This window comes from Parasteatoda tepidariorum, chromosome 7, assembly GCF_982258835.1.
Source record: "Parasteatoda tepidariorum strain Cologne lab strain chromosome 7, Ptep-v5.0, whole genome shotgun sequence".
Lineage (NCBI taxonomy): Eukaryota > Metazoa > Arthropoda > Arachnida > Araneae > Theridiidae > Parasteatoda > Parasteatoda tepidariorum.
In genome coordinates this window covers 15,252,532-15,266,511 of record NC_141761.1, presented here as the reverse complement: position 1 = coordinate 15,266,511, position 13,980 = coordinate 15,252,532, and the positions used below count along the sequence as shown (strand labels likewise).

The following is a 13,980-nucleotide window of genomic DNA, read 5'->3' as shown; positions in this document are numbered from 1 at the left end:
GGTTCAGTAAAAAAGACTATAATTAGAAAATATAAATAGTTTTTATAGATTAGTAACAAAAAATAGCTTAAAATTAGAAGCATTTATAAAATTTTTTAACAAAAACATTGGTTATTTTACTTTCTTTGACAGATGTCTAAAAATTCCAGACACTCTGAACACACCAAAAAAAAAAAAAAAAAAATCCAAACTGATAACAAAGACTTATGTAAAAGTTAGGATAAAAGTAAAAAGGTTTAACACTGCCTTCTATTTCATAACATATCGGCCCCTATAAATACTGAATTCTTGCAGACTCATGCTTGCAGGTATCCTGAATTCTCCGAACCCCCAATGAAGTGTACAACAGTTTTCATAAAAACAGGGATAATTGTTAGCCGAACCCAAATATCCGGAAAATTTTCTTGAGTAAAATCATTAATGATGCATTTCAAAAAAATTTATGTATTTATAAATTTAAATCATTGATATTTTCAAAACATGAAATTCTAAATCAATTATATGCAGCATTATTTAAATGAAAAATTATGTTTAAGTTTACTTTTATCTCTAATCACATTTATTATTCTACCAGAAAAAATATTTACAAATGAAAGAGATGCCAAGTATAAATTCTAGTTCTAATACTTTTAAACAAAATATACGAAACTTTTTATACATAAATGTGATCGATGATTTCTTGAAACTTTAACAAAAAATCTGGACTTTTTCTGGAGCACAATCATCTCCATTTAACTTTGTATAACTTAATTAGAAATCTTCAATTACTTTTAATATTTTTTTGGAGGAATAATTCTAGGGCCCTCTCCACTTGTTCTAAAACTTTTATAAAGTGTGCAACAGTTTTCATAAAAAAAAATGCACAAAAATGCTGCATTTCTATTTTCTGTATAACTTAATTAAAATTCCTCAAATACTTTTAATTTTTTATTTTGTAGGAAACATTCTTGGACCCTCTCCACTTGTTCTAAAACTTTTTGATTTCATGAATTTCAAAAAAAAAAAAAAAAAAAAAAAAAAAACTGACTGTTAGGGACATCACTTACACAAATGTCATAGAGAGAAATTAGTTTACATATTTCATGAATTATTTTTTAAAAAAAGTTTTTTAATTTCAATTCAAAAGATTATAAAATTTTCAAAAACATTCAAGTTTCAAAGATTGAAACTTTAAATTTTTCTGAAAAATGCAAATTCATTTGTTGCGGATGAAACATCTAGTGTAACGGATTTAAAACTCTAAGAATTTTGAATTATTGATTAGTTTTCACAAAATGGAAACCATAAATAAAAGATTACACAAAGAAAATGAATTATAACTAAGAACAAATTATTTTATGAACGTATTTGACAAACAGGAGAAAAATGTATTAACAAAGTTTTGAGTAAAACAAATACTTCTTATACACTTCTTTTAACAAAGAAATGTCTAGTAAGAACTTCGTTTTTCGATCTTGTTTGCGATTAAATAAGTAATAAATATTCATCATAATTATTAATGGCTCGACAGCCCAGTGTGGGTCTTGGCCTTCTCAAGAAGTTTTTTTTCCATGATAACCTTTTTCCTGCTAAAATTTTACAGCAATAAATATTACTCAAATTTAAATTGTGATGTAAGATATTTACAAAGGGCTGTCATTTGACATTTGATTTTTGCTTTCATATAAGTAAAGATGTTGCTCGGTATTTATGTAAACATATTCAAAAAATAAAATTTTTACAAGGTTTACAACACTTTTATGTCCTACATTTAATTTAATGAGAATTAAATTAAATTTAGGACAGTTTCAAGGAATAATATATCCCATAAATATCACAATTATTACAATAATAATAAAATAATAGTAAATATTTTTCTTTCTTTAAAGTCAAAATCTTATAGTTCGTAAAAAAGTTTAGAACAAAAAATTTCGTTAACTTTTATAGTCTTTATTTTTTTACTAAAGATAAAACTATGTACTTCTTGTCACTCTGAAGTTTTTCTGCTGCCAGACTTAAATATTTAATCAACATCATGGGTAGAAATTAAGGTCAGTGGTATTATAGTCGGTTCTAACATCAAATACTTATTACAGTCAACTATATGCTCTAATAAGGTGAAAGGGTAGGTTGGATAACAAAATCAGGGTGGCCACTCAAATCAGGTTTCAGATTTCCCTGATTTTTCCAGATATAAATCTTAAAATTTTTAGATCAGTCTGTAATTTTTTCTCATTAAGTGTAGGATGGGTACCAGAAAAATGTCAATAATATTAAGTATTTTATTAAAAATGTTAGTTTTTAATATATTATCTTAAAAAAATAATTAGAATATATATATCCTAAATATACTATTACTGTGGTTGAATGAATTGCGAAAACATTGAATGGAGCGAGAATGGAACACTTTTTGCACAATTCGTGGCAAAAACCGACATAATAATAATAAAATAATTTGGAAAAGGGAACATTAAGGAAATTTTAAAAATACCCAATGAAAAAAGCACCTTGAAAAGGCTTTTAAAAAACTAAAAAAAAAAAAGAAAAAAAAAGCACCTTTAAGTATTTTTTAAAGACACTATGCACCCTGTTATCTCAAAATGTGTTTTTATATAGGGAGAAGAGTTAGAAACAGAATACATACATTAATTTGAGCAATCCCAGCAAGTCTCATGGTAAAAGTGCAGCAGTTAAAATACTTGAAAGCAAGGTCCATGCCTTCCTTGTCAAAAGTTGCATGGTTATCCAGAGGATCCTTCACTGTAGCCCACATAAATTCAAATAAATTGCGTTTGCCAGCTGCTCTTAAATGACTATCTTTGATTTGACATAAATATCTGTAAAATAATGGTGTGAAAAGATTACATTTTGGGAAGCAAAGGCAATAATCATAGTAAGATAAAAACGTAAAATATCTGTGCAGACAATTCAAAAGCAGCTGCAAGCTCATAATATTTTTGATAATAGAATAATTTTAATAAATGTACGTAAGCAGTTAACTATTTCATATTTTCATTTATTCTTGACAAAAAATAGATATATGTATACATGCAAATTAATATTAGTAGTTATACATAGAACTACATTCATATAAAATAATTATCATAATAAGTGATATTAGTAATTTTGCTCCAAACGAAAAAACATTAAAAGATTTCCTACTGTCACTGAAATTGTCTATTTCCGTTGTAAAGCGATAGTCAAGTTGAGTTGTACAAAATTGTAATATCGACTGCTAATGGCTGCAGGCTTGACTGCTAATCCTTGGACTAAAGTGGCAGTTACATCTTTTCTCTTTGGAAACAGCATGCATACAACTGAATGCAGACTTTCTTCTACCTTGCATAAATCATGGTTATGCCGTCTGCGTCATATTCCCTTCCACTGCAAACTTTTTGTTTGAGTATGTGGATACTTTTTTTTTAATATTACAATTAATAGTGAAAAAGTAATTGTAAAATTGGGGAATCACCACCAATATATCCATGCACGTCGTGTGTCTATATCTAACCATGGCAGTAATAGAACTCAGAGAATAGTAAAATAACATTAGCATATAGAAAAATAAATTTCTTTTAATTTGACAACATACAATTATAGTAGTTGACCATAGATATTACAGAGAAACACTGTGAATAGCTCGGAATCTTTTAAACGTTATCTTTAAAATAATTTTTAGTAACCACAGTATAAATAAATGCAAATGTGTTCTAACAACAGATTGTATTGAAAAACAAGGACTTTTTTTAAAGGAAAAAAAGATATTTTATGAGGTACATTTTTTTTTATGCTGTTTAGCTTGAAGTAGTAAAAACTGGGCAAGTGGCAACAAAAAAAAAATTCTGCTTTAGCCTTGTAAATTGTTATACAACCTCTCTACTGATTATGTTATCATTCACTCAAAAAACTTTAGAAAATTCTGTGAAATTCACTGAAAAATCACATGCCTTGCATATAGTTTTTCAGATCCAGAAGGATGATAAGAAAAACCTGAAATACAATCATCCCTGAATTAAGACAAAAAAAAAAATTATAGACAATATTACGTAAAACATTACAGTAGGATTGTATTAAAATTTTAAAGAAAAAGTACATTTATGTGCATTCAAAGAGGGTTATCTAATCTTCGCAATGCTTATGTACAAAACAATGTGAAAAACATAAATGAAAATTTATACATTTATTTCGCTTACTTGGCACCGAAAATGCAAGTATTTTGTCATCTAAATTGGAAACATTACAGTTATCTACAATAATTCATTTTGATAGATTGTCTTTACAGTTATCTACAATAATAATTCATTTTGATAGATTGTCTTAAGTAATACTTTAACTATTGTTAAATAACTAGTTATACATTAGGTATTTCTTTATATTCATTTTGTTATAGTTTAAGTAGTGTTAAGTGATAGTTTAAGTAGAGTTAAACATTTAATTATATGTTAAGTATTTATTTAGAATAATTAGGTATTTTTATAGAAATAAAAACTTAGCTATGAAGTAATTATTTAGAATTATTTTTAATCCTTCATTCAAAAAATACAGTAAAAATTTTTTAAACATAAATGGTTGCAAACTGACATACTAATTATTAATGGAGCTTGCCTTTTTTGAGCAGTAGCATATTTATACAGGGTGCATAGCCAAATCTTTCAGAAAAAAGTAAGCACCTTTTAGTACTTCTAAAGCACCCAAAGAATATTTTTAAGTATTACATACATTAACAAAATATAAAATAATTTTCAAAGATTTTACATGATCATGATAAAATAACTGGTTTCTGACAAAGAACTCTTTTCTTGATTATATTAGCCATTATCAAAAGATTTTTAGGTTCAATATCAGAGGGTGGAAAAGGAAGCCTGGAATTGAGAATATCTTGCAAAATGCAGCAGAGTGCAATAATCTCACCTAACCCAACTTAGTAGATGCACAAGCCGACTTGCAAGTATTTCATCAAACATGTAAAATGATAGGCACTTTCATACGCTAATGACCGACTGTATACTGAAATGGATTGTAGTTGAATGAATGGTGAAAACGTTTAATAGTAGTACAATGTGAAAAGCATAATTTTGCATAACACGTGCCGAAAATCGACATGGCAAAGAAAAAAAATCTCCTTTTGTAAAAGGAGGAAATTACAGTTTTTAAAAACAGTCACTGAAAAAAGCACCTTTAAGGGCTTTTAAAAAAAGAATATCAAAAACAAGCACCTTTAAAAACATTTTAAAAATGCTACGCTCCTTGTTATACTGTACTCAAGTTATGGCTCAAGAGATATGTAAGGAAGGAAATAATATTTCTGCTGTCGACAATGTCTCATACTTATGGTGGACTGTGTGGCTACCAGATTGATTTTTAATTATTAAAAAAATCAATACTCAGAGAATTTTGGCAATATCACAGTTAAAACTGTAACCAAAGTACTTCCACCCGGGCAACAGCTAACTGGGATTAACATTAAAAAATTTTAACATTGTAAAATATTATATTACTCATAACAGAACAAAATAAATATTAAAACATCTGGACATAGACAATTAAAATATATATATATATATATATTACCGTATCACTCCTGAACGAGCTAGCATTAGAGGTTGCATTATGGTGCCTATGTTCATCCACAGCTTTAACTATAAGAAAGAGACAAATCAAATTATTGGTCTATTATGAAAAATAAAACACTAACATTATCATTTTCCTATTGGAATGTTCTTTAAATATTTTACTTTAAATTCAAATTTTACTAACATCTCATCTAAAAGTTTTTACTCAATGACAGTGAAAATGAACTTGGTAAAAAGTTTCTGAAACAATGCTGGCTATAACATTTCAATAAGAGTATTATCGATTGCACTAGAAAACATTTAAGCTGAAAAATTTCATACATAAATAGATCTTTTTAATGTTATTTCTAACAACATTGTGGTTTGCAATCACAACATACATTATTGTAACGTTGTGATATTACAAAATTTAACATTATAGTTTTTAGAAAAAAAGTTTTCCTAAAGTAAGAGATGCGCAATAATAGCTCTTTGAAAGTGAGGAACACATTTTTCTATCACAGTTACTTTTGTTTCAAACATAAATTTAGGGTGCAAAGCTAAATATTTCAACAAAAAATAAGCACCTTTTATGTATTTTTTAAGCACTGACTAAACATTTTTAAGCACTATACACATTAACAAAATGAAAAATAATTTTCAAAGACTTTATATGATAATGATAAAATAACTAGTTCCAGATAAGGAACTCTTTTCTTGACTATATTAGCCATTATAAAATGATCCGAGAGATTTTTTGGTTCGATATCAGAGAGTGGAAAATGAAGCCTGAAATTGACAATATCTTGCAAAATGCAGCAGAGTTGCACTTGAGAGTGCAATAATCTCAATTAACCCAGCTTAGTAGATTCACATGCGGACTTCAAAGTACATATTTCACCAAACTTGTAAAATGATTGGAGCTTTCATACGCTATGGACCGATGGTATGCCGAAATGGATTGAAGTTGAATGAATGGTGAAAACTTTGAATAGATCAATGTGAAAAGCACGCTTTTGCATATTATGCAGTGAAAATTTTCATGGTAAAAAAGGAGAAAAAATATTATTTTCGAAAATGAAATATTAAGCACTTCTTAACACTCAATAAAAAAAGCACCTTCAAGCACTTTGCTAAAAGGCTACACACCATGAACTTAGCATCGAATTTAAATCAAAGCTCTGATAAATTAATACATCATATAATAAGAGAATAATAATATTAATACTTTCATAAATACTACTTTTTCAGCAAAGTAGCACAACTTTTTTATCAATGTAACAAAATATACAGATTTAAATTAAAGGTTAAATAATAAAAAAAATTAGCTGCAATGAAAAACAAGTACAAGGTACAATGTGTAATTATTAATATTATTGTTTGGAGATCACTGCACTTAAATTATAATATAGATTCAACGAGAGCTGAAATTATAATGTTTAAACACGCTTCTTCTCGCCCCCCTCCAAACAAAAAAAGCTACATTATAATAAATGCATGATTATTGTCAGATAATTATTTTGTTCGCTATTTGCTTTGATGATACGTATAAAATTCTGATAAATGTAAAACATTTTCAAACATGAAACCTTTTAGTAAATTTTATTTTAAGAGATCTAGCGCAGAAAAAATCACACTATAAAATATCACAGTCATCTTTCAATAACTTTTGAGTTTAATCATTAATTGTTATTAATCAATTTATAAATTTCAGCCATTGATAAATAATTTTTCCAAGGAATATCCAATTTCCAAGACTTATCAAAAATTAAAAAACTTTGTGTAAAAGATAACTAGACAGTTTTTTTTAATATTAAAAAGCAGTTATTATAAAGAACTCGCAAAAATGTGTAGTTTGCATATTTTTTTCTAGCCCTTTTGAAATAAATTTTGACTTTGTCAAACTTCATCAAGAAAAATAAATGTTATCACTTTTACACATAAATACATTTTCCAGTTTCAAATATTTTAATATATCTTGTTTAAGTACAGATGTTAAATATTATCATAAAAACCTACCAATCTTATATTTTTAAATTTCAATACATGAGAAAATCTAAGGCATTTTATACAAAAAAAAATCACAGTAAATTATTAATTAAATTTGCTTGTAACATGTAAAATTAAATTATTTGCTGTTATTTTTTTCTTCTAACTCTTGCAATTCAAATTTTTTTCCTTTAAAGTTTTTATTAAACTATTAGATTTTGACAGCTAAGTCATATAATTTAGTTTCCCTGCTTGGACAGCAGAAATTCCTCAGCGTACTTAGTAAGTTCATCTATGCAACACAATAATCTAAGGAGTTTCTAAGGACTAATTTTGAAATCTAAGTAGTTCCAAGTACTCCTTGGAGACTTTTTTATTTCCAAGGAGTTTCTAAGGAGTATAAGGAGTCTGTACGCACCCTGCAATTGATGTTTGTCGCCGAATTGGTTTTCAAATCCTGCCTATGTACTTGTTTCAAGACTTCACAATATACTTTTCCTTCTTCAGTATTCATATTTACACTAAAATCACCGTCAAGACAGTAATTATAAGTTGTTAATAAAAAAAAATCTAAAAATACTTTAAGTTATTATTATGTAAATACATTAAGATTGACTGCTGGTAAAAATTATAAGAAAAAATGAATTCTAAAAAAAATTTCAAACAGCAGCCGTTGCCATAGCAATGTATGCAATAAGCCATTGCCAATATCAAACAGCAGCCGTTGCCATAGCAATGTATGCAATAAGGACACAGTTGAAGTGCACATCACAGTTGAAAAGTGTGATGGCGTCCAAATAATGTGCGCATGCCATGAAACGCAAACCAATATCCATTTTGCCAAGGGGTAATAAAAATGTATTAATAATTTTACAACACTTTTAATTCACAAAACTAATGTAGGCAATAGATAACCGGCACAGCTAAGAAACATTGAGGAGATGACATAAGTTTTTCATTTTTTTATACGACTTGCTTCTGATCATTTATTTAAGATATACACTGACGTTAAGTATAAGTTAAACATAATTATTCCCTTTTAGTTTTTCTTTCTTTACCAATGCATGGCTTCTATTTAAAATTAAAGGTAGGCATGTAAAGACAAGCTGACATAAAAGTTTGCGTAGTTTTTCTTTTTAAGTAAATTTCCAGTTGTCAATATGTCTAATATGATCTCTTGTTTTTTACATAAAGAATTCTTTAACAGTTTTTGTTTATTGCAACCTTTTCTAATTGTTGACTGTGAAAAAATTCGAGCAGGATCACGATATTCTTCGATGCATACCGTAGAATAATTTCAAATGTTGCTTCAAATCAAAACTCTTAGTTATTAAAATTAATAAATGTATCCCACGTTAAATACTGAATGTTTTGGCCATAACTTTTTTTGACGTTCGAGATTAGCAAATATTTTTGATAGGCTAATGATTCCCTACTAATAGTTAATGTTTGAATGAAAATCAAAACACGTAGTTTTTTTTTTTATATATAACCGTCGTTGTACAGACAACTCAATTTTTGGTTTACCACTACTAATGCTCAACTCCGTAGCTTTGCAATTTGGAGCCCAATCCAGAAAGGAACTCCTGGATCAAGTATTGGGAGAAATTTGCCTTCGTGGAGGACTACCTGATGGAACTAACCAGCATTCGAGTTGCATGGAGAGGAAAACCACGAAAACTTCCCACAGTTAGAATTACCTCAAGGGAATTCTGATCCCTGATCCGTCTACCACAGAGTATATTTTACGTCAGCACCTTAATTAGAGCGTTCTGGATGCGCAATTCGTACCAACCTTCGAATAACAGCAATGGCTCAACCAGCCATTGCTGTTATTCGAATCAGATTCAACTCATTGGAAGGCGAGATCTTCTGACCCACAACAACTAATGTGGTTGTTATGAAAAAAATGAATTGAAACTTACTTTTGACTAAATCTGATGAAAAAGATTGTTACTCTAACATAAGGATGTTAAATTATAAACCAGCATGCCGCCCTGTTCATGATCCCAGGGTCGGACTGAGAGTTTGGGGCCCACAGGAGCCCCTTGAAAGAATTGGAATTCTATTTTTTGAAAATGTTAATAAAGCGTTTTTACTTCTCCTACGTAACTTTATTTACAAAATTTATAAGAAATATTAAACATTCTTTAAAGAGCTAAATATTTAATAATATAAATTTAAAGCACTTACTTATTAGTCAACATAGTTCATTTTAGAATTTATTGCAAAAATATAAAAAAATTAAATTTGTTAGTCTTTAATTTAATGAGTACTAATAAAATTAGTACCAGTAACCACTTTATTCTGTTTAAAAAATATTTACTTATTTTCTCTCAACCTTAGACAGTTGAAACAGCTTTAAATGTCGCTTAAACTTAACCCAAAGAATTTTTTAAACTCGTTTTTACTCAATCAACTATACAGGTAAACAAAATGCTGACCTGTACAGTTAAGCAACAAATAAAAAAGAAAATGTATGGCATAAATTTTCCAATGAATGATGCATTGCAACTTTGAAAAACTGATGCGCAAAAACAAAAATTTTTTTTAAACATTTATTGCTAAATAAAACAAATGATCTTTCAAATCAAATTTGGATTGCATATACTATTACTGTGAGTGACCGAAATTAAAAGTATGTCAACTTTCACTGGTGAAAACCTACCTCAGTGGTAAACGGATCATGGGTTAAGTCCCCTTGCCGTCAGGCTAACCGGGGAAGGTTCTCGTGGTTTTCCTACCCATGTAACTCAAATGCGAGTTAGCTCCATCAAAGCATCCTCCACGAAAGCAAATTTCTCCCAATATTTGATGCAGGAGTTCCCTTGTCTTCCGTATTGGTTTCAAAATTACAAGGTTCCGCAATTAAACATTAGCAGTCGTAAACCCAAAAATCGAGTCAGCTGATCAACGACGGTTATAAAATAAAATGTAGTTAACTGCAACTACTTTTTTTACAAACTATTTTCAAAATGAAGTTGTTATCGTTGAAATGAAAAGAATGTCAGCTTTCACCGGTGAATGTCAACAATTGCACAGTTACTTAGGTGAATGTCCGAAATATTTGTTATATCCGATTTGATATTCGTTAATATTATTGTAATTATTTATACGATATTTTAATGTCTTCTGAGGATAGATTAGAAGAAACATCAGTGTTTAGAAAATGCATTCCGGGCACTGGCACTTAACTAGACCTAAGAATATATTTCGAACATTTACCAAGGCGAGTAAGAGGTTGTCAACATTCAACGGTGGAAGCCAACAACCACCAATATCGGTCTTTCGCAGTAACACATACATTGTTATGAATTTAAATAGGTATGTAGTCCAAAGTTTTAAATGAAAACAGCGTAAAAACTGTTTTCAACTTAAATATATTTTTTAGCTGCACAGGTATCATAGTTAATGTCAATAAGTGCAGGAAATCTGTGGGACCAATGTTGGTACCCCCAAAATATTCGAATCAATCTGTCTTAGGCCACTTTGTGTGAGAAAATTTAGTAAAAGCTATAAAACATTGCAAGTTCGACCTGAATATTTTTGAAAGTTGATTTGATCAGTTAAGGAATTAATCTAAGGAAACCAGAATTCCAAAAAACACAGTGACAACTCCCCAGTTTCCTTATCTTTTTCCCCTCCTTTTTTGAAAAGGGGTTAATAACATTGACCAAAAAGGAACAAGTGAGTAAAGTTTTGAATAGGAAGAAAAGCACAAAATAATTTATTGTTTTGATTTCTATGAATTTTTACTAAATTCGGTTTCAAATGAGGCTCCGATTTCTGTATATTTTATTAATGTCGTTAAACAGCCGACACAAGTTTTGGGTTTACGACTACTAATGTTCAACTCCGTAGTCTTGTAATTTTGAATGGAACCCAAAAGACAAGTAAACTCCTGGTTTAAGTATTGAATGAAATTTGCCTTCAAGGAGGACTTTTTCTTGGAACTAATCTACATTTGCATTACGTGGAGAGGAAAACCACGAAATGCACCCATGATTATTCCAATGGCAAGGGGACTCTAGCCCATGATTCGTCTAACACTGAGGACTATTTTATGTCAGCACTGTGGTCAGTGCAAGCTGAAATTCGTATCAACCAGGCCTCGCTGGGATTCGAACTCAGTTCCTCATTGAAAGGCGAACGCTCTATCCCCTGAGCCATCACGGCTCATGATTACCGTATTGATAGTAACCAATCATTTTTAAAATCATAAGAAACGATAGTTGTGAAACTACGAAATTCAGCCTACATGATTTGTTGCTGGATTGGGTGAAAATAATAAATGAGTACATAGACTTGAATTCATCACCATTAAAATTAGATTGTGTATCAAAATTTTCATTATTAATTAAAATAAAAAGATGTGGGTTGAAAATTTATATTTTTCCTATTCTGCGATTTTAATAGATTATTTTAAAATCCTTGATTATTTAAGTAGAAAACGGTGGTCTTCTGAAAGTGCACACAATTCGAAAATATCAGGTCAAAAAGCTGAGAGTCAGAAAAAAACACGGCAGTCAACCCAAGTCAAAATTCTTGATGCTTCCATCATAACATTTTGAACATCATTCATGATGAACATCAATTGATGGTCCTCCAATATTATGCATTCATGGTTTTTGATATCCCAACAAACTTTCCGTATTCCATGATGGAAAATGCTACTTTATGACTGCGAAGGTTAACCATCAAGAGAGGTTTGACTCTCATGGACCTACAACCCATGATGATCTTTGATGGTTCATATTGGTTCTAACTATACAATTCCATAATGGTTTAATGGGAATTCTTGATGGTTCTCAGGAATATAACATCAAACCAATTTGGTATTTTTTTTATGCTGGACTATCATAAATCGGTTCGAATTCCTACTTACGGACGATGGTTGTCTATATTCGTTCTAACATTTGATTTACTAGAAACTATTATGGAAATTTCCGATGGTTTAACAACAACAAACCATCAAAACAAGTTGCTATTCTTATGTTCGACCATCACAAAACAATCCTACATTGAGGTGATGGTTACTTATGTTGGTAACTATCAACATGTTGGAATTATTGATGGTTATCTAATGTTGGTCAATCAATAGAAAACCATCAAAAATTTTGACTTAGGATTGAAAGCTTATCAATAACTCTCTGTTTAATAAAAAAAAATCTTAAATTTAAATATATTTTTAATATACTTTTTCAAAGTACTCCCTCAAAGAATATTTTAATTAAAAGAAAATCTACATAGCATAAAATGCATTCTAGATTGCAAATTCGATGTTTAGATTTCCAATTTTTCGAAGCATCGGAAATTGTCATTCTCAGATATGCGTACGATATTTCCCGATGTATCGTTCATATCAATGTCTACAAGCGTGATGTTGTGCTTTGTTTGTTCCCGACAGTACATTGATGTCTCCAAGATCCCGCGAAGAGCATTTCCCTCCGTAAGTATGCAGAGATTGTTATCTCTCTCCAATTTTTTTACATCGTTGCTCATCGTTTTGCAAACACGATGAATCCGGATGTAACTGAGAATCGAAGTGTTGTGCAAATCCTGTTGATTTTTTTTAACTATCAATCGAGCCGTTTATTGTCTTTAACCCGCTATTTTGCAGATATCCAAGTCTTTAAATATTGATAAACAATTATAAAAAATGCAACTTTATTTAAAAAAATAATGCAACTTACTAATTGCAAGTTTATGTCGTAAAAAATATAAAACATTAATGTACTGAAACATCGCGATGTTAGCGTGGATCACGATGCCAAAACTTTAACATCGCCCAGTTCTACTTCTCACTGCACTACTTTTGTTTTAAAAAAAGTAGCACACTACACTATAAATTACGAAAAAACTTGCGACTACAGTAGTTTCACTACTTCTAGTGCGCTACTTTCGACCACTGGTCAAAGCATGGAGAAATATTTTTTGAAACAATAAAATAAATTTCTTACCACAAAATATACAGCACTAATAATACAGATCAAATAACGTTGGAACTCTTCCCTACCTGAAAAATGAAGACCCAACTTTTATTAACAAAAAGTGCAAAGTAAACAATAAGCAATGTTTTAATAAGTATTTCAAATACAAAATTAAATAAAAATGTTTTAATAACTGTACAACACTGTCAATTCACGAAACTAGTGTAGGCAAACAATTATTGGCACAGGAAGACCACAGGTAAGAAACATTGAGGAGATGATTTAAGTTTTTCACGTTTTTTATAAGGCTTGTTTGATCATTTTCTTAAGATGTGCACTGAACATTAAGTATAAGTTAAAAACCATTAAACATAATTATTGTTTCTTAATTTTTCTTTCCCTCCCAATGCATGCATTCGATTTGTTATTAAAGGTAGGCATGTAAATTCAAGCTGACATAAAGGTTTGTGTAGTTTTTCTTTTTAAGCAAATTTCCAGTTGTCAATATGTCTGTTATGATCACGTTTTTT

At 29.6% G+C, this 13,980-nt stretch overlaps 1 protein-coding gene across 1 annotated transcript in view; it reads right to left on the bottom strand.

Annotated features, from left to right (window-relative positions):
* Positions 1-2,745: 2,745 nt before the first annotated feature.
* Positions 2,746-13,980, bottom strand: part of LOC122272569 (AP-4 complex subunit mu-1-like) — a 31,294-nt gene continuing 20,059 nt past the window's right edge. Inside the window, exons 7-9 of the mRNA XM_087167389.1 lie at positions 13,481-13,536; positions 5,551-5,618; positions 2,746-2,816 (exon numbers count right to left, since the gene is read on the bottom strand). Coding sequence (XP_087023515.1) covers positions 13,533-13,536 — 4 coding nt within the window. The 3' untranslated portion in view covers positions 2,746-2,816; positions 5,551-5,618; positions 13,481-13,532. The remainder of the gene's footprint in view (positions 2,817-5,550; positions 5,619-13,480; positions 13,537-13,980) is intronic.